Source organism: Somniosus microcephalus, chromosome 26, assembly GCF_052327205.1.
Source record: "Somniosus microcephalus isolate GS21.2 chromosome 26, FLI_Smic_1.0, whole genome shotgun sequence".
NCBI classification, from domain to species: domain Eukaryota; kingdom Metazoa; phylum Chordata; class Chondrichthyes; order Squaliformes; family Somniosidae; genus Somniosus; species Somniosus microcephalus.
Genome location: NC_141012.1, coordinates 11680406 through 11707241, shown reverse-complemented (window position 1 = coordinate 11707241; position 26836 = coordinate 11680406). Strand labels below are relative to the sequence as shown.

General features: G+C 46.0%; 1 protein-coding gene across 2 annotated transcripts in view; it reads right to left on the bottom strand.

Annotated features, from left to right (window-relative positions):
* dscaml1 (Down syndrome cell adhesion molecule like 1) overlaps positions 1-26836 on the bottom strand; it is a 703857-nt gene that overhangs the window by 164527 nt on the left and 512494 nt on the right. For both annotated transcript variants that reach the window (XM_085967838.1, XM_085967839.1), the window contains 4 exons: positions 20494-20693; positions 13784-13880; positions 7672-7800; positions 3787-3954 (listed from right to left, as the gene is read on the bottom strand). In XM_085967838.1, coding sequence (XP_085823964.1) covers positions 3787-3954; positions 7672-7800; positions 13784-13880; positions 20494-20693 — 594 coding nt within the window. The remainder of the gene's footprint in view (positions 1-3786; positions 3955-7671; positions 7801-13783; positions 13881-20493; positions 20694-26836) is intronic.

The window sequence follows — 26836 nt, the reverse complement described above, 5'->3', positions numbered from 1 at the left end:
GTGGAACAGGCTGCCGGCTCGTGTGGTGAACACCGATTGGCTGAGTTCCTTTAAGCAAGAGCTGGACCTGTTTCTGGCTGGGGCGGAGATCAAGAGGTAGACATCATATAACATTAATCAGGGCCGGAGTGAGCTCCTGAACTAAGGGGGTCGGGGAGGAATTTTCCAAAATGTTTTTCCTTATTAGCCTGGGTTTTTATCTGTTTTTCCGCCTCTCCCAGGAGATTGCATGGGTGGGGTCTGGAATGTATGTATTGTGATACACTAGGCATCTCAATTATGTGGGACAGACTGAACAGGCCAGGAGGTGTTTTCCTGTCTGTCGTTTTTTATATGTTCATAAGCCGCTAGTGAGAGTTAAATTCCTGCTCACAAATAGGTCATGAGACTTACGGTCATCATTTAACAATCAATCATTTTTCAGATGCCAGATATTTGACGTCTCAGTAAGCGTCAAGGTATTTTCTGAGAGACTGCACCCATTATCGGTGGATGTACATGAAACGCACCCTCATGTTTTGAGTTCTGTTGAAAACAAGTTTCCCCCCTGGAAAAATAGCCAACGTAAAAACAACCTAGATGGCTCCCCAATGCCTCAGTAAGTCAAGGCACCCCTCAGTAATGGTACTACATCGTGCAAACCAGGAAGGTAACAAGTTCCATCCCTGGCCTGTGCTGAGTGTGATGGGCCAGATTGGCTACAGTGTCATTAAGGCAAAGGTGAGGAAAAATCAGCCAAGATCGCAGCTCCTGATTAATATCGAATGACCCCTCCATGTGTGCGTAGATGTCAAGTGAAAACAACAACTTGTATTTATATAGCGCCTTGAATGTAGTAAAACGTCCCAAGGCGCTTTACAGGAGTGTTATAAAACAAAATTTGACACCGAGCCACATAAAGAGATATTAGGGCAGATGACCAATAGCTTGGTCAAAGAGGTAGGTTTTAAGGAGCGTCTTAAAAGGAGCAAAGAGAGGCGGACAGGTTTAGGGAGGGAATTCCAGAGCTTAGGGCCTCGGCCGCTGAAGGCACGGCCGCCAATGGTTGAGCGATTAAAATCAGGGATGCTCAAGAGGGCAGAATTAGAGGAGCACAGAGATCTCGGAGGGTTGTGGGGTTGGAGGAGATTACAGAGATAGGGAGGGGCGAGGCCATGGAGGGATTTGAAAACAAGGTTTGGAATTTTTAAATCAAGACATTGCTTAATTGGGAGCCAATGTAGGTCAACGGACACAGGGGGGTGATGGGTGAACGGGACTCGGTGCGAGTTAGGACACGGGCAGCTGAGTTTTGGCTGACCTCAAGTTTACGTAGGGTGGAAAGTGGGAGGCCGGACAGGAGTGCGTTGGAATAGTCGTGTCTAGAGGTAACAAAAGCCCGGGTGAGGATTTCAGCAGCAGATGAGCTGAGGCAGGGGCGGAGACGGGCGATGTTCCAGTCTTAGTGATCAACAAAAAAAAAGACAAGGTTCAGCGCTAACGCCCCCTGCAGTTGAATAAGCTGCAGACACTTTCTATGGAAGCTCACACACGAAGAATAGGCACCTGTGGAATTTACCAGAGGGCTACAGAATGGCCTTCGGGAGAGAAGGGGAAAGGTTAACGGTCAAAAGCATGATGGCAATAAGAGCAGCAGCATCAGAACCGATCTCAACTCCCAGAAGAGGTAAATAAGAAGCAGAAAACTCATCAAAGATGGTACACTCCCTTCAATTTATCACTGTGAGGAGAGGTACAGGGTATTAGCTTCTTCAATCCCATACTTAGAACAATCCACTGGGAACAATGGAGCAGTAGATGCATTCAACCTTCAGGCCTACAGTTTGCAGGACCTCACATTAACAGGGGATAGTTTTGCAGTTGGTTTAGTTGATATTCATTTCTAGCGGGACCAAGAATCAAACAGATTTTCAGAATGGGCTGAGAGCAAAAATATTCATCATTAACTCCTGGAAACTAAAAGATGATTCCCGATAGGTTTCGGAATGTGGCCGCCCCCACACCACCATCACTCCTGGTTTACATTAGTACTGACACTGACTCTGCTGAATCCAGGTCTTGCTTAGTATAGTCATAGCAATTAAATGGCCCCACCATCAAGGCAGCAGCAGGGGAGGCCATTGATGCTGCCCTCTTAGCATCTTTCTTCCCAGGCGACCACGAGGCTTGGCACTGGAGTAACATATTGGCCCAGAAATTGGGGTCTCCACGGGTGAGTACGCACGGGGTACTCACCCGTAAGCCCAATGGAAGTGCCGGTTTCGTGCATGCACTGCGCATGCGCGGGAAACCGGCACTTCTGTTCCCCTGAAAGCAGGGGTTCAGAGGTGGGACGCGTGCGCGGGAGAGGCAGCGCGTGCGCATCGAACTTACGTTTTTATTGCAGGTTTTCCCGGGAGGGTAAGTCTCCAGGAGTTACACTTTTAAAAAGCAGGCGCAAGGCCTGCTTTTTACAAGGTAAGTGGTGAATTAATTAAAATTAAAACATTTTTTCCACAGGTTTATTATTTTTAAATACTTTAAAGAAAGGTAAGTTTATTTTTAGCCCCGCTAGAAAATGTAATTAATTTTTTCAAAAATTTAAATTATTGTTTAAAATAGTTATTTCATGTAATTTATAGTTTATTTAAAAAATGTGATGTTTTTTAAAAATTTATTTGAAGTTTTAGTGATGTTTTGGGGCTTATAGTATTTATAGGTTTGACAGGTCTTCCTGTCAAATTTATGAATGAAGCATTCCCTGCTACCATTGGCTCTCCATGGCCCACGTGATCCCAGGGGACGCATCAAACTAACTGTGCCCCTGGGATACGCAAGTACTGCGTGCCGGCAGTTGGAGGAGGCCCAGGATTGGAATCCCACGCGGGCCCATAGCTCAATGGCCGGCGCGCAAGGTAAGTGCCGGTCAGGGGCTTGCACCCACGGGAAGCCCCCGACCCGAATTTCTGGGCCATTGTTTCAACTGAGCTTGGGGTTACATCGGCAAGCAATCCATAACTGTCGAGGAACATGCTCCTTCTGATACAACGCTGAAATGTAGACACTGGCTAGGGCTGGAATTCCATTCCAAGCGTTAACTCAGAACTTCATATTCAAAGGAAGATAGAATGAAACAGCACAGGAGGAGGCCATTCAGCCCATCGTGCCTGTGCCGGCTCTTTGAAAGAGCTCTCCATTTAGTCCCATTCCCCAGCTCTTTCCCCATAGCCTAGCAATTTTTTTCCTTTTCAACTATTTATTCAATTCCCTTTTGAAAGTTATTGAATCTGCTTCCAACTCCCTTTCAGGTTATAACAACTCACTGCGTAATTTTTTATTTCCTCATGTCGGCTCTGGTTCTTATGCCAATTACCTTAAATCTGTGTCCTCTGGTTTACCAGCCCTTTTTGCCACTGGAAACAGTTCCTCCCTATCTACTCTATCAAAACCCTTCAAGACTTTGGACACGGCTATCAAATCTCCCCTTAACCTTCTCTTCTCTAAGGAGAACAACCCCAGCTTCTCTAGTCGCTCCACGTAATTGAGGTCCCTCAACCCTGGCACCATTCTGGTAAATCTCTTCTGCGCCCTCTCTTAAGGCCTTGACATCCTTCCTAAAATGCGGTGCCCAGAATTGACCACAATACTCCAAACTGGGGCCTAGCCAGTGTTTTATAAAGATTTAACATAACTTCCTTGCTTTTAATTAGACTCATTCTGTAATCAAACTCAAGTGTGGGCAATTACTAGTTCGGGTTATCTGGTACTGGTGAAAGATGGTTGACCTATCTCTGTCGGAGTACGTACCTGCTTCCTCTGTGCTAACAGTTAATTCTTTGCTGGGTTCACTTCTGCCGATCTTGTTGAACGAGTAGATCCTTATGCTGTAGACAGAGGCAGGGTGCAGATCCACAATGTTGGCCTGGTTTATGGTTGGATTGATATTTCGAGTGCTCTGCTTTAAATCCCAGGAATCTGTTGAAAGAGAAAGCAATTTTTTTTTTAATTGAAAGGGAAGGCAACTCTGAGACAATTACTTGCTCTTCACAATTCTTGTGCAAAAGGTACCTTCACCTTTAAGGTTTGCAACCCAAAGAGAATGCCTCAATTTTGGTTTCCTGCATTACAACCGTGACTACACTTCAAAAGTACTTCATTGGCTGTTAAGCTTTTGGGACATCCTGAGGTCATGAAAGGCACTTTAGAAATGCAAGGGTTTCTTTCTCGTTTTTTTATAAACTATATATTTTTTGTGTACGCAGAATGGAACACTCTGTGCTCCCAGCATGAGCACCAGCCAGTCCCAAGTCAGGCATTTTTTGGATTACGGGCTACTCCTCTTAATTCAAAGTTGCTTCATTCAAATCATCTGACAATTCAACCTTTTACGCATTAAATTTCCACTCTGCCATGCTATTAATGTTGCTCAATTCAAATTACTGGATAATTCCATTTTTTAAGTGAAAACCAGCACTGAATCAACAGGACAGACTGTAGGGCAAGCTCACTTCATCCCATCCGCACTCCCTAGTGAGGCGTAGCATAGGTCGGACAGACCTATTATTGCCCCAATAATATACCTTACTCGGAGTATTTCTGCTTCCCTCGGTAAACTTCCATTTTACTATGTTCCCAACTAGGACACACCTAGAAATAGTGATGTGACTGGTCCCTGGCCTCGGCCCACATACCCTCGAAGCTTTAGGCGGGTGGGGGGTGGGGGGGGGGCGTGCCTAGCCACTGCTTGGCACCAATGCTCCCTCTAAATTTTTCTCTTGTGCGCTGTACCTTTAAATGTGCTGTGCGGCCCCACGTGCAGTGTCTTAGAGGGAAGAGCTTGCGAGCGGCCTGCCCGGTACCTTCCCGATAGCTGCGGGGCCGCGCCCGCGCGCAGCTTCGGGGGAACACAGCTGGGCACCCCCTCCTCCATGGGGCATGACTCAACGCCCTACCTCTGTGTGGTACAAACTAGCGGATCTCCTGCCCATTTGCCCGCTGAAAGTCAGGAGGGGAACAAATTTCCCACAGTGCCTTGGCGCTGCGGTAGGTATAGGGATGGGGGCTCAACATCCTCTGGCGCTTCATCTAGTGTTGCAAGTGTGCGGCCGCCAGCGTGACTTCGCGCCAGGTGGCTTTATAATGGGAAATTCTTATTGAGACTCCAGTGAGTGGGCCTGATGTGATGGCAGCGCCCAAGTAAGGGGTGTGTGACCCACATAGCAAATGTAATATATTATACGTATATAAAAAGGAAAGCAACTCGTCTCTACATTCCATTGCACACTGGGAAGAACAGACCTGGTCCAAAGCTAAAGCCAACAACAGGCGCATCAGTTGCCAGGATGTCTTGAGCAAAGTTGCGAAACAGCATCTCATCAATTATCTTTGTCTATGCAAAAACAACAATAATTCTGTTCAGATCCAACAGATGTTGGATGCAGAGAGGATGTTTCCCCTCGTGGGGAAATCTAGAACTCGGGGGCACAGTTTCAGAATAAAGAGTCGCCCTTTTAGAACTGGGATGAGGAGGAATTTCTTCTCTCAGAGGGTCGTAAATCTGTGGAATTCTCTGCCCAGAGAGCTGCGGAGGCTGGGTCATTAAATACATTTAAGGTGGAGATAGACAGATTTTTGCAAGATAAGGGAGTGAAGGGTCATGGGGAGCGGGCGGGGAAGTGGCTTTGAGCCCAAGATCAGCCATGATCTTATTGAATGACGGAGCAGGCTCGAGGGGCCGAGTGGCCTATTCCTGCTCCTATTTCTTATATTCTTATGTTGGCTATTGGAAACGGCAATCTCGCAGTCAAAGTCCTTCCTTAAATTAATTTATTTACACCAATAAACCTGATAGAAATGCATTGCATATATACATAGATTAGCCACAAAAGGAACTTGCCAGATTAGAATTGATTATGCAGAAGCATGATAAATGAAAGGCCCAGCAATCTTATCAAACTCTGGGAGAGTACACTGCATATAATTAATATTTGCAGTTCTTGTACAATATTAATTTACTAAATTTAATCATATTTTAATCTCTCCTGGTGTGGCAGCAACAGGATTTAGATTCCTAGCAATGAATTAAAATTGTCAATTAGACGGTTTGAATAAATACACCAGACCCCTTAATGATGTCTTGGGAGCTGTGCAGAGATTGGATTTAAACACACTCTAAAAGGGAGTGTTTAAAGGGCCTTCTCTGGTTTCAGCAGAGTAATAAAAGAAAGACTTGCATTTATATAGCGCCTTTCATGACCACCGGACGTCTCAAAGCACTTTACAGCCAATGAAGTACTTTTGAAGTGTAGTCACTGTTGTAATGTGGGAAGCACAGCAGCCAATTTGTGCACAGCAAGCTCCCACAAACAGCAATGTGATAATGACCCGATAATCTGTTTTTGTTATGTTGGTTGAGGGATAAATATTGGCCCCAGGACACTGGGAATAACTCCCCTGTTCTTCTTCGAAATAGTGCCATGGGATCTTGTACGTCCACCTGAGAGAGCAGATGGGACCTCGGTTTAACGTCTCATCCGAAAGATGGCACCTCCGACAGTGCGGCACTCCCTCAGTACTACACTAGAATGTCAGCCTATAATTTTTTATGTGCTCAAGTCCCTGGAGTGGGACTTAAACCCACAACCTTCTGACTCAGAGGCAAGTGTGCTATCAACTGAGCCACAGCTGACACTAGAACTAGACACTAATAAGCAATATCTACTTTATTTTTTTTATTTTAACAATATCTACTTTATTGGACCTCCATTTCTGTATGGTGAACCAGGAGAGGAGGCTACCTTGCTGGCAAAACACATACACCAATGTTTCTAATGGTGGAAACGGAGTCTGAACATACACAACAACCTGTATTTATGTAGCATCCTTAACGTAATTAAATGCCCCACAGGAGTGTTATCAAACAAAAATTGACACCAAGCCAAAGGAGGAGACATTAGGACAGCGGACAAAATTCTTGGTCCTAAGAAGCGTCTTAAAGGAGAGCGAGGTAGAGCAGTGGAGAGGTTTATTGAGGGATTTCCAAAGCTGAGGGCCCAGGCAGCTGAAGGCACGGCCACCAATGGTGAAGCGCAGGAAATCGTGGATGCACAAGAGGCCCGAGTTGGAGGGGCGCAGAGATCTCGGAGGGATGTGGGGCCAGAGGAGGTTATAGAGATAAAGAGGGGCGAGGCCATGGAAGGATTTGAACACAGGGAGGAGAATTTTTAAATTGAGGCATTGGTGGACCGGGAACTAATGTAGTTCAGTGAGCACAGTGGGGGGGGGCGCGAGTGAACGGGACTTGGTGTGAGTCAGGATGCGCGCAGAAGCGTTTTGGTTGAGTTTGAGTTTAAGTTTATGGAAGAGTGGAAGATGGGAAATGGGCCAGGAGAACATTGGAATAGTCGAGTCTGGAGATAAAAGCATGAATGAGCGTTTCAGCAGCAAATGGGCTGAGGCAACAGCGGAGACGGGTGATATTACAGAGATTGAAGTAGGCAGTCTTGGGGATGGAGAGGATATGGGGTCGGAAGCTCAGCTCAGGGTCAAGTAGGACGGCCGAGGTTGCGAACAGTCTAGTTTAGCCCGACACAGTGGCCAGGGAGCAGGGTGGAATCGGTGGCGAGGGAATGGAGACTTTGCATGGAAGGACAGGCAGATAATCATTGCAGTGAGTCCAGTGGCTGCCCCCACCTGACTTGTTCTTGTATTCAATGTCGAAGCCAAGGATAAGACTGTTTCCATCGAATCTCTGAGTCCAGCGGAGATTCATGCTGCGAGCCTTCACCTCTCTGATCTCCAGCTCAGGCGGGTCAGGTGGCTCTGCGGAGAAGAGAAGTTAGACAAGTGCATGAGTTAATTAACTCCTCAGTGCCCAGCTTTCTTGCAATTGCTAACAAGGTACCTATAATGTTCCCTAATACTCCTCCCTTTAATGGTGCTACTTAGTTTATCAAACTCAACTGGCCTCCAAAAAGGCAATTTTCTCGGAACATCCATGCACAATTTGTGATGATCTACAAAACTGTCATCGATTGCTTTGCTTCCATTGTTAAGTCATGAAATGAAAGGAGCTACAACACGGTATAAGAAAGGGTTTGATAAGTAGTTGCCTGGCATAAGATGCAAAAACCTAAGCTTCAAGTTCACCACATTTTCATTGTAAATTAGACACTTTGGGGGAAAAATTCGGTTGCTTAGCGCCTCCTGTTAGTGCCTCCAGGGGGGCGCCAACGGAGTGCTAGGAACTTAGTGCCCGAGCGCGGCGATTTTAGCGCCGCTCGTGAAATTGACCAGTCGTTTTGCGGCGGCGCTAAACACTACCGCCACCGTCTCCTGCGCCCGCAGATCGTGACGTCAGTCAGGGGTGCAACGCCCCGGTAGCGCCCCAGACCGGATATTGAGTCGCGCCCCCGCCTTAGTGCCTGCCGCTAGGAACGACAGGTAGAGGGGAACATTTTCAAGTCGGGAAGGGGCTGGGGGAACGCCACTTAAAGACGGGCGCTTCCTGTCTTTTCTTGTCAGCAAAAGTTTTGGTTTTAACACTGTCCTAAGGAGTTTTGGCCCTCGGCACCACTTTTGAGGTTCCTAAGTGCCGAGCTCTTTCCCTGGGCCTATCCATTAGTGCTTCCAACACAATTACTTTCGAGGTCTCTCCAGGCCGAGATTCAAGGCTGCAATGAGCAGGGAGTGGCTGGTCAGCAAGATGGCCCCTCCCCTTTAAGAACTGGACGGCGCCAGTCTGTTTGGCTTCCATGGTAACGCACATTGCCTGAGCTTCAGTAGCGTTCTGAGGTAGCACCTCATGAAAAAATAGCCGATTAAAAAAAAAAGTTCTGAGCACCAGGCACGGGTTGAGCGCCGCAATCGGTCAGCCCGGCTGATCGCGCGGCACTCCCGCACCCCAGGTGCTCCAGCAGATGCTGAAATAAAATGCAGAGCTGGCAGCGGGGAGCCCTTCCCTTTAATTGAGGGAAGAGCCCCTGCAACGCGGCAGCGCCACGTGTGACCACTCGTGGCGCTGCTGAGCACATCGCCCCCCGGGTCGAGACATTTCCCGCCTCTTGCGCTCCTAGAGGTCAGTGGAGCCCTTGATTTAATGCCCCACTTCCCTCTTGGAGCAAAAAATGGGAATTGCGCAAATGTTTGAAAAGGTTAGCGCCCTGGCACTACCTTTTCAAACATCTTTGACTTCGTGCCCCAAAGGGCCCTCTAGTGGAATTTCTCCCCCCCAACGAAACTAATCACATCATTACACGCTCCTCCACTTACAGGATTTGCACTTTACCAGTTCGTGATGGCCCTTTTAGATCACAAGGCTGTCTGACCCTGAACCCTGTCAAACCCCCACACATGAGAAATTTCATTAGGTTTTAGATGGACCATCCATTTAACAGTGTCTTAAATCACTTGGCTAATAAACTTGGGGAAAGTTAGTTATACATCAGCGGACTTTTGCCCAATTCTGTCTGATCATGGACCATGTGATCTTAAAGGTGCAGCCCATTCCTGGCTTATTGCTTCTTCTGCGTGTGTGCTGTGAGGAGGATGCCGAGAAACTCCAGGATGATTTGGACAGGTTGGGTGATTGGGCAAAAGCATGGCAGATGCAATATAACGTGGATAAATGCGAGGTTATCCACTTTGGTGGCAAAAACAGGAAGGCAGATTATTATCTGAATGGCAATAGATTGGGAGAAGGGGAAGTGCAACGAGACCTGGGTGTCCTTGTGCACCAGTCGCTGAAGGTAAGCATGCAGGTGCAGCAGGCGGTTAAGAAGGCAAATGGTATGTTGGCCTTCGTAGCGAGAGGGTTTGAGTACAGGAACAAGGATGTCTTGCTGCAGTTGTACAGGGCCTTGGTGAGACCACATCTTGAGTATTGTGTGCAGTTTTGGTCGCCTTATCTGAGGAAGGATGTTCTTGCCATGGAAGGAGTTCAGCGAAGATTCACCAGGCTGATACCTGGGATGGCAGGAATGACGTATCAGAAGAGATTGGGTCGATTGGGCTTGTACTCGCTGGAGTTTAGAAGAATGAGAGGGGATCTCATTGAAACTTATAAATTCTGACAGGACTAGACAGGCTAGATGCAGGAAGGATGTTCCCGATGGTCGGGGAGTCCAGAACCAGGGGTCACAGTCTAAGGATAAGGGGTAGGCCATTTAGGACAGAAATGAGGAGAAATTTCTTCACCCAGAGAGTGGTGAACCTGTGGAATTCTCTACCACAGAAGGCAGTAGAGGCCAATTCATTAAATATATTCAAGAAGGAGTTAGATATATTTCTTAAGGCTAAAGGGATCCAGGGGTATGGGGAGAAAGCAGGGACCGGGTACTGAAATTGGATGATCAGCCATGATCACATTGAATGGCGGAGCAGGCTCGAGAGGCTGAATGGCCTACTCCTGCTCCTATCTTCTATGTTTTTATGTTTCATGGTGGAGGCAATGTCAACTTCAAACCAATTGATCTGAGGTATGATTAAGTGATCTTCAAAAGGGAATGTTATTCTTGGGAGTCATAAATCCAGCCTTATTGTAGCTTCAGTTCTACCAAACTTCACCTTTGTATCTAAGTCAACCCTTCATTAGAGTGTGCAATTTAGGAGGCTTGAATGGTTTGGTAGTTATATGTAATTTCTAAATTTCTAAATTTGCGGATGACACCAAATTGTGGGGCGCGGGGGGGATAGTCAATACTGAGGAGGACGGCAGCAAGTTACAGGAGGACATTAATAAACTTGCAGAATGGGCATATAATTGGCAAATGAAGTTCAACACAGATAAATGTGAGGTATTACATTTTGGTAGGAAGAATAGGGAGGTCACTTATCACTTGGAGGGTGTGAGTCTGGGTGGGGTAGAGGAACAAAGGGATCTCGGAGTACAAATACACACATCACTAAAAGTTGCGACGCAGGTTAGCCAGGCCATAATAAAAAAGCAAACCAAGCACTAGGGTTTATTTCTAGAGCGATAGAATTGACAAGTAGGGAAGTTATGCTAAACCTGTATCGAACCTTGGAGTACTGTGCGCAATCTGGTCACCATATTATAAAAAGGATATAGAGGCACTGGAGAGGGTGCAGAGAAGATTTACAAGGATGATACCAGAAATGCGAGGGTACACCTATCAGGAACGATGAACAGGCTGGGTCTCTTTACTCTTTCAGAAGAAACTTCTTTACCCAAAGAGTGGTGAGAATATGGAACTCGCTACCACAGGGCATGGTTGAAGCGAATAGTATCGATGCATTTAAGGGGAGGCTAGACAAGCATATGAGGGAGAAGGGAATAGAGGGTTATGCTGATAGATTTAGATGAGGAAAGACGGGAGGAAGCTCGAGTGGAGCATAAACGCCGGCATGGACTGGTTGGGCCGAATGGCCGTATATCCTATGTAATCCTATGTCATGATACTGGGTCAAACAAGAGGTCCTGTTGAGTTGGTTTATCTGGTGGCTCACAATTGACCTCAGCATCCACAGTTGGGGAGGTGAAAATTGACCAGAGTTCCAACTTGTGATTACAATCAAATCAGCCTGGCCAAGCTGGCCGTTAACAGGTCCAGGCAGCACACAGCCGAGGAGGTCGTTCAGCCCGAATGCCTGCCTCTCTACTGCGACTATGAACACGCCCGGGTGTCCCTAGAGATGGAGCACGCGGTGTCCACTGGCATGCTCGAGGACTTCTGCGACCGGTGGGCACCGGAGGGACTGGAGTGCTTCATCTGTATCAGTTGAGATACAGATCAGCCATGGTCTAATTGAATTGCAGAACAGGCTCGAGGGGCTAAATGGACCAGTCCTGTTCCTATGAATCAAAACATTCAGGGGCAGAGAGGTAAGGGGGAAACTGGAAACAAAATTAAAGGAGAAAATATGCACCATGCTGTCAAGCCAATGTTTTTAGGAAACCCATAGGCAGATCTTGCTTTTCTCCATCGAACTGCTAAACTACATGATCTGCAGGGTGAACAAGATCTGTCATGAACCAACCTCAACTGGCACCGTGCCAAGGCATAAGCAACAAAGTCTTGGATTATGGTGCCCAGAAAAAAAAAACCATCAGCAGCCCATCTCCTGAGGGGCAACGCTACATATAAATAAATTATGTGCACCGATGAAGCATCAAGAGCTTATTTGGTTTTGCTGAGACTGACTAAATGCTTCTGGAGCCAACATCCTAGTAATAAACTTTAACAATAAATATGCATACCTAAACGGCAGCGTCTCCCATCTGAGACTGTGGGGTGGGGGGTGGGAATCTGTGAACAAGACTTTGCACAATAATTCTTCAATTTCATTTTTATTGTACTGCAAAGTTGATGATTTAATTTTGGAGACCCTCAAAAGATGCAGGACCATAAGTACTGTACAGGGTGACTATTATAGAATCACCAGTTTAGAACCAAGGTTCAGGCTCAATACATTTAGGAACTCTCTTTTTCTCACCTATATACTGAGCTTATGGTACCTTAAAACTAACATGGCATTTTCTAACTACTACCGTGAGCTAAACCATTCTAAAACCACTCACTAATATTACAACACTCATCGTAACATGTAACAGTTTGTTACATTTAATCCAAAGTCAACTGATTGCGCCATGGAATGGAATTCAATCGTGCCTCTAAAGAAGCCAACTCGCCAGGGATAGACCTTAGAGGACCATGCACAGCGCTGAATGTTATTGGCTTTTCACCTCTGCTATCACAATGAGAACTTTGCCTCAGATAGAAGTTATGACCAGTTGACCCCCTTGAAAGATTGAATGCAGCTGAAGTAATATACACTGTGCACAGTTTTGGTCTCCTTATCTGAGGAAGGATATATTGGCCTTAGAGGTGGTGCAATGCAGGTTCACTAGATTGATTCCTGGGATGAGAGGGTTGTCCTATGAGAAGAGATTGGGCCTATACTCTCTGGAGTTTAGAAGAGTGAGAGGTGATCTGCTTGAAACATATAAGGTTCTGAGTGGGATTGAAAGGGTAGATGCTGAGAGGTTGTTTCCCCTGGCTGGAGAGTCTAGAACGAGGGGTCACAGTCTCAGGATAAGGGGTCGGCCATTTAGGACTGAGACGAGGAGGAATTTCTTCACAAAGAGGGTTGGGAATCTTGGGAATTCTCTACCCCAAAGGGCTGTGAATGCTGAGTCGTTGAGTATATGCAAGGCTGAAATCGATAGATTTTTAGACTCTAGGGGAATCAAGGGATATGGGGATTGGGCGGGAAAGTGGAGTTGAGGTAGAAGATCAGCCATGATCTGATTGAATGGCAGAGCAGGCTCGAGGGGCCGTATGGCCGACTCCTGCTCCTAATTCTTATGTTCTTACAGGAGTGAAAGGATTATGAAGCAAAAATACATCTAGGTTATAATAGATAAGATATTGGTAACAAAAGTGACTTGTGCATGTGTCCCTGGTCATTTGTAACCATCAGAGAAAAATAATATTGATAACTATGTTTATATAATATTGAACTCCTGTGTCAGGTATGGGATAACGTAGCCTCCTCATATATTGGCTCTCAATTTCAACTTCATAACATCTTCCAGCACATTTGCTTGCGACTATTTATCCCAAATACTTCCTTGTGGCTTTTCTGGACAAAACTATTGAGTAAGTGTAAACGTTAATGCAAATCCCTGAGGGCCTGCATTACGCCGAAGTCTGGATTGGAATTGTACCCAGGTGCTAGAGTTGAAAGAGTGCAAACATACTGTGCCCCATTGAACAGCATTCCTCCATAGTTGAGATATATTGAACAGGCAAAATATGTTGTGATCTGAACATAAATGGAGTACCTTGAACTGTGAGTTGAATGAGTCCTCGGTCCTCTCCATAGGAATTGATTGCATGGCAAGAGAAGAAGCCAGAATCTCCACGGTCGGCAGGCATGATCTACAGAAGGAGACAGTCAAGCAATAAGGCACAGATTTAACATTGCAGCAAGACTCTCAAAAATCCTCACAGAACCTGCCACACACATTGACGTAAGAAAACTACTAGGCACTTGGTCTAAGCGTTAAACAAAGCTTTAATCAACTGTTTTACAACATGGAGGTCTAGTTGTGTCCTTCACTAGTTCCTGTTAAAGAATGTCCTGAGCAAGCTGGGCCCGTGAGTATTTATACTCTCCCTGGACAGCGCCACCAGCAGGCCGCCCAGTATTATTTCATAAGTCATTTCCACATGAATGACAAGATTCATGTCACACATATTATGTGTGCATGGAGTATCCAAATATTCTTGACAAATATACGAGATCTGCCCAAGGGTGTCTGAAGTGTTCTGAGCCAGCGCCAACTCTCTTACCAAATGCCCCATTTGAAACAGATTCTGCAGCATCGGGCTGTGCGGCAAAATCGTGGATGTTTGACAACCCTTGATTGGAGCTGAAACCGGACCTCGTGCCCATTTTCCGGGCAGAAAACAGGTCAAATTTAGTGGGGGCCAACCACCCGTGTCCATACAGCATTGGAAAAATGTCTGACGCTAAATTGGTTCAAGCACTGTAGAGGTATGCCTGGCGGCCGACTCAAACGTGTGTTTTATGTTCTGGGTCTGGGTCTGGCTGCACCTAAAATATTAGGAGTGATGTAAGAAAACTACTAGGTACTTGGTCTAAGCGTTAAACAAGGCTTTAATCAACTGTTTTTCAACATGGAGATCTAGTTGTGTCACAGAAATCACAGAAACCCCACAGTGCAGATAGAGGCCATTTCGGCCCATCGAGCCTGCACCGACACATATCCCACCCGATCCCTGTAACCCCTACACCAACACATATCCCACCCTATCCCTGTAACCCCACGTATTTAATCCCCCTAACACTAAGGGTCAATTTATCATAGTCAATCAACCTAACCCGCACATCTTTGGACTGTGGGAGGAAACCGGAGCACCCGGAGAAAACCCACGCAAACATGGGGAGAATGTGCAAACTCCACACAGACAGTCGCCCGAGGCCAGATTTGAACCCGGGTCTCTGGCGCTGTGAGGCAACAGTGCTAACCACTATGCCACCATGCTGCCCATAGTGTCCTTCACTAGTTCCTGTTAAAGAATGTCCTGAGCAAGCTGGGCCTGTGCCCGAGTATTTATATTCTCCCTGGACAGCGCCACCAGCAGACCACCCAGTATTACTTCATAAGTCATTGCCACATGAATGACAAGATTCATGTCAAGGAGTAAACTTAGAACTGCAAGAAAGTCGGATTCTCTGGTCTCTTGCATGGGGGCAGAGCTATGTCAATTAATGTCAAAGGGTTTTGGTGGACGTTTCACTGAACTGCTGCTGAAGATCGAGGAGACTCGTGCGTGGCGTAAAAATGAGCACAAGTCACTTAAGGTCCAAATTTCCTCAATCTTTTGCGCTGAAAATGGGCATTGCGCCGTACTTTCACTGTTGTTTCCGCACAAGTTTTGAGAAAATTCTGGGCCAAAGTGTCTGTTCGCCCCCCATCCACCCGCCCTCCTCCCCCTCCCAGTCCAGTTGGGTTGGAATTCGCCTTTTGCAAGTGGGCAGGTGTAAATCTATAATTCATCACGCAACAGCATGTACAGTTTTTTTTTAAATTTCCCCTTATTTATTACGACTCCCTTTCCAGGAAGTTGGAACATCGTTTGCAGTGTAACTTCTCCGAGAGCACCATAAGGTATCCCCCTTGGGTAGATGGGTGTGCCCCCGTGCCACTGTCTCCATCCTGCCGTTCCACCATGCTCGATCTAGAGGCAACCTGGAAAACTGCATGCACCTCAGGAGGGGGCACTCTCGGGCCTTCCGGCGAGGAGATCCGAACGCTCCTCTACCACAACTGCCATCGAACCACCCCTCAAAAATATCCTAAGAAATTCACAGTTAATATAATGCAGAAGTCCCGCTGGGCTTTGGCGAAGTTCTCACCGGGAGCATGAGGAGGTGTGAATGTATAAATGCGTTTCAATTTGGTTGAAAGCTCCTGTAAATTTTACACATGTGATCATTATTTTTTCATAGCTAAAATTCTGCAGGTAGGTTCATGTCTATTTTAAAAGATAAATGTCAACGCAACTGAGAATGCAGCAGGTGTGACCTCCTTTAGAACCGTCTTTCGGATGAGACGTCTGCTCTCTCAGGTGGACATAAAAGATCCCGTAGCACTATTTTGAAGAAGAGCAGGGGAGTTATCCCCGGTGTCCTGGGGCCAATATTTCTCCCTCAATCAACATAACAAAAGAAAAACAGATTATCTGGTCATTATCACATTGCTGTTTGTGGGAGCTTGCTGTGCGCAAATTGGCTGCCGTGTTTCCTACATTACAACGGTGACTACACTCCAAAAGTACTTCATTGGCTGCAAAGCGCTTTGGGACGTCCGGTGGTCGTGAAAGGCGCTGTAGAAATGCAAGTCTTTCTTTTACTTTAACATCGTCTTTGAGCGTCGTATAAAATAGAAGGGAATTTTTTTTATCAGACACGCAGGCAAAAGCTTTACATATCAGAGACTGTTGGGTTGTTTGATTAAACATTTAATGTAGTCAATGTGTCTTCAGTACTGGAACCCCTTTTCCATCAAAGGATTGATTCTAATCAGTGTTGAGGGATTTTTCACTTGGTGCATCTTGTTCAATTTTAATCAGATCCAGCAACTTGAGGAAGCCGAGTGCTGATTAGAATAGAGCCCCAGCTCTTGCGATCTATAAACGGACACCGTGGCTCACTGTGGAGAAGCAATTTTCTCAGCAAAAGGCTCTTATTGCTTCACCTCGTGCACAGGCAGCGCAGTTACCGAGGCACTTCTTCTAGCACAATAATACTGTTTCATTTTAGCCAAGGAGTTAAATCCACTCTTAGATAAATATTCGACTGCAATCTTGGCCACTTGATGAAAATATCCACCTCGGCAGATGTAAACGGCCGGTCCTGTGAGACGTTCTTCTTCATTGATCAATGGGGGTTGCAATGACTTGGCCAGCAACTTGACTTCTTCATTATTTTGCTGATCACGCCTGCCTCTACTAACCTTTCCATCTTTAAGGGTTTTTTTTTTAGTCAATAAAGACTACATTGATAAAGTTTGCACTTTGGAATGGCTGCTGCAACAGGAAAAATGACGGCTCTGGGTGAAAGGCTTGGAGCAGCCCAGACCAGGGTGTCAGTCTGTTGTAAAATATCCCAGTGAGGTAGTTACACCCCTTTGACCAGGACCCCAACTCACGATTCCCTACGTCCTCCAAACAGTGAAACAACTTAGCTTTCACAGTCTTCCCTTCTCCAAGGCTTTTCAAACACAACTTTGGCATCATTCCTTCTTGATTATCCTCACCTTCTAACTCAACCTCAGGGGTTCCTTGCACTTTGAGCTTTGAACCTTCACCTAGATGTCACAATGTAAAAAAGCCCTGCTGAATAGACACAAACACAAACTACCGAAAGCAGATTCCCCATGATGAATCTGGCTAACCAATGAAAGACACAGTTTAAGATATTTGGGTATAATTCACTGAAATCATAACAACACACGTTTTAATTGTAGTAAACGTGGATAATACTTCACATTACATAGAATTTACAGCAAACAGGCCATTCGGCCCAACTGGTTTATGCTGGTGTTTATGCTCCACACGAGCCCCCTCCCTCTTCATCTCACCCTATCAACATATCCGTCTATTCCTTTCTCGTTTATGTACTTATCCAGCTTCCCCTTAAATACAACAATGCTATTCGCCTCAACTGCTCCCTGTGGTAGCGAGTTCCACATTCTCACCACTCTCTGGGTAAAGAAGTTTCTCCTGAATTCCTTACTGGATTCATTAATGACTATCTTATATAAGAACATAAGAAATAGGAGCAGGAGTTGGTCACTTGGCCCCTCGAGCCTGCTCCGCCATTCAATAAGATTATGGCTGATCTTCTACCTCATCCCCACTTTTCTGCACTATCCCCATATCCCTTGATTCCCTTAATATTCAAAAATCTATCGATCTCTGCTTGAATATACTCAATGACTGAGCTTCCACTGCCCTCTGGGATAGAGAATTCCAAAGATTCACCACCCTCTGAGTGAAGAAGTTTCTTCTCATCTCAGTCCTAAATGGCCGACCCCTTATTCTGAGACTGTGACCCCTGATTCTAGACTCCCCAGCCAGGGGAAACATCCTCCCTGCATCTATCTGTCCAGCCTTGTAAGAATTTTGGATGTTTCAATGAGATCACCTCTCATTCTTCTAAATTCTAGAGAATATAGGCCTAGTCTACTCAATCTCTCCTCATAGGACATCCCCCCCATCCCAGGAATCAGTCTGGAGAATCCCCCCATCCCAGGAATCAGTCTGGTGAACCTTCGTTGACAAGTAAGTTGAGGATGTAACTAGTGGAGTAGACAAAGTGGTCAGCCTGAGGATTGGGATCTTTTTAGAAATCAGCAAAGGGGGACCAAGAAATTGATAAAGAAAGGGAAAATGGAATATGAGCACGAACTAGCGAAAAATCTAAAAACAGATTGTAAAAGCTTCTATAGGTATGTGAAAAGGAAAAGACTGGTGAAGGTAAATGTAGGTCCTTTAGAGTCAGAGACAGGAGCACTTATAATGGGGAATGAGGAAATGGCAGAGAAATTAAATAAATACTTTGTTTCTGTCATCACGGAGGAAGACACAAAAAACCTCCCAGAAATACGAGAAAACCAAGGGTGTAGCGAGAATGAGGAAATTAAAAAAATTATTAGTAGTAAAAAAACAGTACTAGCAAAATTAATGGGACTAAAAGTCAATAAATCCCAAGGACTGGATGACCTACATCCTAGGGTTTGGAAAGAGGTGGCCATTGGGACACATTGGTTGTCATCTTCCAAAATTCTATAGATTCTGGAACGGTTCCTGCAGATTGGAGGATAGCAAATGTAACCCTGCTATTTAAGAAAGGAGGGAGAGAAAATGGGGAACTACAGACCTGTTAGTCTCACATCAGGGAAAATGATGGAATCTATTATAAAGGATGCAATAACTGGGCACTTAGAAACTAATAGTAAGATTGGGCAGAGTCAACATGGATTTATGAAAGGGAAATCCTGTTTAACAAACCTATTGGAGTTCTTTGAGGATGTAACTAGTGGAGTAGACAAAGGGGAACCGGTAGATGTGGTGTATTTGAATTTTCAGAAGGCCTTCGATAATGTCCCACATAAGAGGTTGGTGAACAAAATAAGGGCACATGGAATTGGGGGTAATATACTAGCATGGATTGATAATTGTTTAACAGACAGAAAACAAAGAGTAGGGATAAACGGGTTTTTTTCAGGAGGCAGGCTGTGACTAGTGGAGTACCGCAAGGTTCAGTGCTTGGGCCCCAGCTATTCACAATCTATATCAATGATTTGGATGAGGGGACTAAATGTAACATTTCCAAATTTGCTGATGATACAAAGCTAGGTGGCAGTGTCAGTTGTGAAGAGGATGTGGAGAGGCTTCAAGGGGATCTTGACAGGCTCAGTGAGTGGGCGAGAACATGGCAGATGGAATAAAATGTGGATAAATGTGAAGTTATCCACTTTGGTAGAAAAAACAGAAAGACAGAGTATTTCCCAAATGGTGAAAGATTGGGTAATGCAGATGCTCAACAGGACCTAGGTGTCCTTGTACCTGAGTCACTGAAAGTGAATGTGCAGGCGCAGCAAGCCATTAGGAAGGCAAATGGTATGCTGGCCTTCATTACAAGAGGATTTGAGTACAGGAGTAAAGAAGTCTTACTCCAATTACACCTGGAGTACTGTGTACAATTTTGGTCTCCTTACCTATGGAAGGATATACTTGCCATAGAGGGAGTGCAACGAAGGTTCACGAGATTGATTCCTGGGATGGCGGGACTGTCGTATGAGAAGAGATTGAGTAAACTAGGCCTGTATTCTCTTGAATTCAGAAAAATGAGAGGAGATCTCATTGAAGTATACAAAATTATTACAGGGCTTGATAGGGTGGATGCTGGGAGAATGTTTCCATTGACTGGGGAGTCTAGAACCAGGGGCCACAGCCTCAGGATAAAGGATCGGCCATTCAGGACTGAGATGAGAAGAAATTTCTTCACACAGAGGGTGGTGAATCTTTGGAATTCTCTACCCCAGAGGGCTGTGGAGGCTCAGTCATTGGGTATATTCAAAACAGAAGTGGATAGATTTCTGACTAGTAAAGGCATCAAGGGACATGGCAATAGGGCCGGTGAATGGAGTTGAGGCAGATGATCAGTCATGATCTCATTGAATGGCGGAGCAGGCTCGAAGGGCCGAATGGCCTACTCCTGCTCCTATTTCTTATGTTCTTAGGTATATCCTTCCTTAGGTAAGGAGACTAAAACTGTACACAATACTCCAGGTGTGGTCTCACCAGGGCCCTGTATAATTGCAGCAATATTTATGACCCTAGTTTTGGGCTCTCCCACAGGTGGAAACATTTTCTCTACATCATTGTACATGGAATTAATAAATCTTTTTTTTTAAAGAATTAAATGCTAAAACGAGCTGAAAGTGTGATGACCTACCTTCAGTGTGGAGACAACTTCTTCTCCATTGTCCTTGGTGGCCACTGAGTATCGGAACATTCTGTCCGGGTCAATCACTGTGTCCTCCTTCTCCCAGCGAATAATGATTGGCCGTTCTCCGCGGGCTGTGCAGTTAAGTTCCTTGTTCTGGCCCTTAATGGCAATAGTGGTGTTGGGGTGAGAAGTAATCATTGCTGGGACTGGATTAAAGAGAGAAATACATAACTGTTCAAGTCAATGTAAGAAACAGACCACGCTTGAGCAGATGATGGGACTACAGCAGATTGAAGTGACCATAACACCATGGATTGCAAAGATGGTGTCAGTATCCATAGTAAACAGCATAACTGAACAGTGTTGGAGGCTAAGTGATTACGTTACTGCAGTCAGGTGCCCCTCATCTTGCTCGATGGGGTAGCATGTTGGTGACTTCATGTGCTTATTTTTTTTTTAAATTATTTATTCACTCATTCATGGGATGTGGGTGTCGCTGGCAAGGCCAACATTTATTGCCCATCCCTAGTTGCCCTCGAGAAGGTGGTGGTGAGCCGCCTTCTTGAACCGTTGCAGTCCGTGTGGTGAAGGTGCTCCCACAGTGCTGTTAGGGAGGGAGTTCCAGGATTTTGACCCAGCGACGATAAAGAAGCGGCCGATATATTTCCAAGTCAGGATGGTGTGTGACTTGGAGGGGAACTACATCACGAGGTAAAGGGCTTGAAGCCCCAATTGTCCACACAGTGAATATCGAATCTCAGCTGCTGCATTGAGGAGGGACCCCAAGAACAAAGACAATTTCTCCAGGCTACTCTTGCACCGCTCAGGGAGTTATGAGCAGAAAGTCTGGGAGCAGGTTACCTGTATATCCTTTTGCCTCTTGGCTATGGAATGGTGCCCATAAAGTTCTTAAAGCAGCGGAGAGGAATAACTAATAAATATTTTTTCTCCAGTCAAGCCACTCATTAATAGGCATCCTCCTAATCCTACACTGTAGTCCTCTAACATGTGCTCTGGTGATACAATCTGAGCACAGGTCGATCCAATTAACCCACTGTCAGAACCAATGGAGGAAGCAGGAATAAAGCTTCAAACCCAATCATGGAACATACAATCATTGCTGCTTCCGCCACGCCCCTGCAAGAATCGAAAGGGTCTGATACAGAGGTCATCAATTCAGTCTCCGAGTAACATTACTCAATTGAAATGTCTCTCAGTCAGCAACAGCTAAAAATAAACACACACACAAGCCACTCGGAAGCTTTCCATCGGACATCAGCAATCCCAGAGTGGGCATTTCCAAATTTCTAACAAATATATTAAACAATTTTTAAAACTATAGCGAACACTTCAGTTTAGCTCCGCAACATCTAGCACTTGCCCACGTACCAAGGATCAATATACTCCAATAAGTAATTCACCATGTGATGCGACTGGAGATGCTTCAGTGTGATACAAGGTGCCTTCAGCTGCCAAGACCCTAAGCTCGGGAATTCCCTGCCTAAACCTCTCCGCCTCTCTACCCACCTCTCCTCTTTTAAGACGCTCCCTAAAACCTACTGTTATAAATCTCATCATTTATCAAGAAACTACTCGTGAAATAACGCTGGACGGCCAGCTGGTGGCGCCGTCCCAGGAGTATAAATACTCGGGCGTGGGCCCAGCTTGTCCAGGGACATTTTGTAAGACAAGGAACTAGTGAAGTACAACTAGACCTCCATGTTCTGAAACAAGTTGATTAAAGCCTTGCTTTATACTCAGACCAAGTGTGTAGTGAGTTTTATTACGTCACCTACCACTTTGACCAAGCTTTTGGTCATCTGCCCTAATATCTCCTTATGTGGCTCAGTGTCAAATTTTGTTTTATAATCGCTCCTGTGAAGCGCCTTGGGGCGTTAAAGGCGCTATATAAATACAAGTTGTTGTTGTTGATACGGCGTCCATGTAATTACAAGCATTTCTTTCTTTTATTGTACATATAGGGCCGTAATTTGCGGCCAATATAGGTGCGTACGAGGTCAGCACGCGCCCGTAGCGGCCGCGCAAGTTCCGGGTTTAGGCAGGCGAAGCGCATGCGCGAAAACCTGGAACTTGCGATCTGTCAAGAATTCTCCTGACAGATCGCACACACCCCGGGAAAAGGGCCTCCGCGGGCGGAGAGTTGCGCTATTTGCCCAACTTCTGCCCAGCGAATGCCTGTGAAATTCTTACGCCAGGTAAAAGCAGACTTAAGGCTTGCTTTTACCAGCGTAAGAGTTATAAAAAATATTAAAATATTTTTTTTTCATTCATTTAAATATTAAAACACCTATACAATAAGGTAAGGTAATTTTTATTCCCTTTTAAAACATTTAAATTTATTTTTCAAAAAATTAATTTTTGTTTTAAAGGCTTAATTATATTGTATTTTAATTAATTTTAAATATGTAATTTTTAAAAATTTGTTATTTTAAATCTATTTTCTATGTGATCCCCATTCATGTTTATGGGCATTCCGTACGTACGGAACCTCCATAAGTATGAATGGGGACCCCCCTTCTTTCATTGGTTGGGCCAGCCCATGTGATCACAGGGGTGCTTACGAACCGCCTGCGCCCCTGGGATACGCGGGTCTCTACGCATGTCTGCGCGCAGCGGCCCAGGAGCGCGCGTCTCCGTGGATCCCGAGGCAGAAGGTAAGTGCGTAGATTTTTTTGCCGGTGGGAGGTATCCGCCCGTGGGAAGCCTCACGACCGCAAATTCAGGCCCAATGTTATGAACAGAAAGGGCACTGCTGAGCCACCCCAGGGACGCAGAGGCTGACTGACCAGCCCCAATTGCTCTGTTGGCTGGGATCAGCCGTCTCAGAGCTGCCCTGGAGTTTTCTTTGTTTGATTGGCTCAGTCCCACACTCGAGAGTGCTCTTGCCAACGGAGTTATTGGGGTACTGCTAATGCTTACTACCCAACACAGCTACAGAGTAAAGTACAAGAGGAAGCAAACGAACTGAGGTAGGAGGATGCAGGAAACAATTATTGGGGAATTACATTTTTGAACAATAGAATTACGAAGCCAGAAAGATAAAGTTGTTAACAAAATAAAATAAACATCAGTGTTAATGCTATAAGAGACTTTTTTCCCCCAGCAGATGATGATTTTTCTACCCAGGCCATTTTTATTTCAGCTTCACATCACCCGACAGAATCCACTCCGCACACCCCTGTAACACTGTTTGCTAATTCCGCAGGTTTTCTTCTAGATAAACTCCGAATTATTTTTATTTTCCAACGGGATCCTCTTTTATCCCACCAGAGCTAATGAAGACCATGTTCAGATTCTAACTTCTCCTTTGTCCACCTTGTTCACATGGGTTTGACAGGGATGCAAGAGCGTTGCAGCATTTTGATCAGGTCAGGCTGTCGAAAAAATCTCTTCGGGGAATAGGCTACAGATACAAGCAACAAGCTGCTGGATTATGAAAGGCAAGAGAGGGCAGACCGCTCAGCACATCTAGTAGGTCCCCAGGGAAAGCCCAAGCACCAAGTTAGATCGTAGATGTAAAGCAGTGTATTTTGGCTTGTTAAGTGCGATCCATGAACACGATGGGGGTGAAACTGGTCTCTGCAGGTAGCGCAAAATGGACGATAGCGAATTGCACGCCACTTTCATACCTTTCTTTTAGAATCATTGATTCATACAGCACAGAGTACAAAAGTAGAGAAGTTATGCTGAACCTTTATAAAGCGCTGGTTAGGCCACAACTGGAGTATTGCGTCCAGTTCTGGTCACCACACTTTAGGAAGGATGTGAAGGCCCTTGAGAGGGTGCAGAGGAGATTTACCAGAATGGTTCCGGGGATGGGGGATCTTCGCTACAAGGACAAGTTGGAGAAGCTGGATTTGTTTTCATTAGAGCAAAGGAGGTTGAGGCTGATTTGATAGAGGTGTACAAGATTATGACGGGTTTGGATAGGCTAGACGGGGAAAGGCTGTCCCCACTAGTTGATGGTACAAGGACTAGGGGACACAGATTTAAGGTTTTGGGCAAGAGATACAGGGGGCACGTGAGGAAAAACTTGTTTACACAGCGAGTGGTGAGGACCTGGAACTCGCTGCCGACAGAAGTGGTGGAAGCGGAGACACTCAATGTTTTCAAGGGGAGACTGGATAGGCACTTGAGGGAAATAAATTTGCAGGGATACAAGAATAGAGCGGGGGAATGGGACTGACTGGATTGCTCTACTGAGAGCGGGCACGGACACGATGGGCCGAATGGCCTCCTTCTGTGTGGTTATGACTCTATGGGGGAAAATTTTGGTTGGTTTGCACCTCCCGTTAGCACCTTAGGAGGGCACTAATGGGGGGCAAAGCAACTAGTGCCTGGGCGCAGCGATGTTTGCGCCGCTCACGAAATTGACCAGACATTTTGCGGTGGCGCTAAACACTACCGCCACAATCTCCTGCGCTCGGAGATCGTGACGTCAGTCGAGCGTGTAATGCCCCAGTAGCGCCCCGGATCGGATATTGAGTGGCGCCCCCTGCCTTACCGCTTGCCGCTAGCAACGACAGGTTGAGAGGAGCATTTTGCAGTCGGGAAGGGACTGGGGGAGCGCTATTTAAAGGTGACCGCTTCCTGCCTTTTTTTGTCGGCAACATTTTTGCACCATGCATCAGAGAGAGAGGGAGAGAGACTTCTGGAGATATTCAACGCTGTGTTGAGGAGTTTTGGGTATGGTGCAGCACTTTGCAGGTTCATTTTGATTTGATCTTCCTTGCACGATTTAGAAGAGACTATGGGGGCTGCACTCTGAGCTCTTTCCCTGGGCCTCTCCATTGTTCTTTCCAGCAGATTTGATGTACGGGTCTCTCCAGGCTGAGATTCAAGGCTGCAATGAGCAGGGTGTGGATGGAGAGCAAGATCAACCCTCCCCTTTAAGAACTGGCCGGCGCCATTGTGTCTATGTTCCATTGCTGACTGACATCACATGAGCTTCGCCAGCGCTCTGAGGTAGTGCCACGCTCCTCGGCGTTAGCACCTTAAGAGAGGTGTGTAGCACCTGATTTAGCGCTCCAATCACCTCCAGGGGCGATAGAAGCCAAGTTTGCAGTCGGAGGCGATAATTAGCGCCAGGCGCTAAACTTTGCGCCCGGCCGATAATTGCGCCCCAAACGGGGCCATATCGAATTTCTCCCCCTATGACTCTATGAGAAGGTGGCTGTACAGGCCATCCGGTTTGTGCTAGCTCTTTGGCATAGCTATTCAATTACGGAGTGACTGCTGCCAACAAACCGGAATCTACGCAGAAGAATTCTCCGCATAAATGTAAAAAACCTATTCGACTTTTAATTTTAATTTTCTTCAGTTCGGCAGCAGGTCACTTTTCAATGTGAACTTTCTCTCTGGGCTCAGATCCGCAGCGCATAAAATGTTCATTCAACTTTGAATTTTTATTTTCTTCAGTTCGGCAGCAGCGATCTCTTGTCCCCCCCACTCACTCCCTCCCCTCCTCTCTCTCTCTCACCAACCTGTGGGAGGTCCAATGAGAACAACCCCAAAAAGCCACTGGAACTGTGCTTCTGCAACTCCCTTACGTTGTTGGCAGTAGTCGTGTCCATTCAATTAGTCCCACTACCCCCCCACCCTCCCCCCCCACCCTTTCCCCATAGCCCTGTAAATTTTCCCTTCAAGTATTTATCCAATTCTCTTTTGAAAGTTACTGTTGAATCTGCTTCCACCGCCCTTTCAGGCAGCGCATCCCAGATCACAACAACTCGCTGCGTTAAAAAAATAGTTTCCTCGTGTCACTTTTTCTATTGACTGCTTTAAAATGATAGAGTTCTTCTTTCTTCAGATTCCTAGGCCTCGATTTTAACTGACCCGTGGAGTCGGGATTGGAGGCGTGCGGGAGGTTAAAGCCCCGAATTCGGGGATCCCGACACCATCCCGCCCCCAACCCGCCTCCATGTAAGTTTCAAAGGAGGCGGGTACCCGCCCCCGCACTGGGACCCGCCGACCCGGGGCGGGAAGGGATTAGTGCCAATTAACTGCCTGTTAACAGGTAGTTAACAGGCAGTTTTTATCCTAATCCCTATTTTTAATCTTGAACTGTGAGATTCCCGACGGCTCCAAACCACGTCAGGTTAGAGGAGTCGGGCCGTCGAGTTGAAGGACTTGGAGGGGTCGAGATGTCGGTGTTCAGGTGGGTGATGGGCGCATGAGTGCAAAGGTAGGTGTGTTTGGTGTGTCTAAAGTGATTAAATAAGTTTTACATACATTTTCTTACCTTTTCAGTCTTCCTTCCTTTAGGTTCGGGGAGTCCCTCATCTCATCGGCACAGAAAGCAGAATGGCTGCGAACTGTCAAAAGTGAC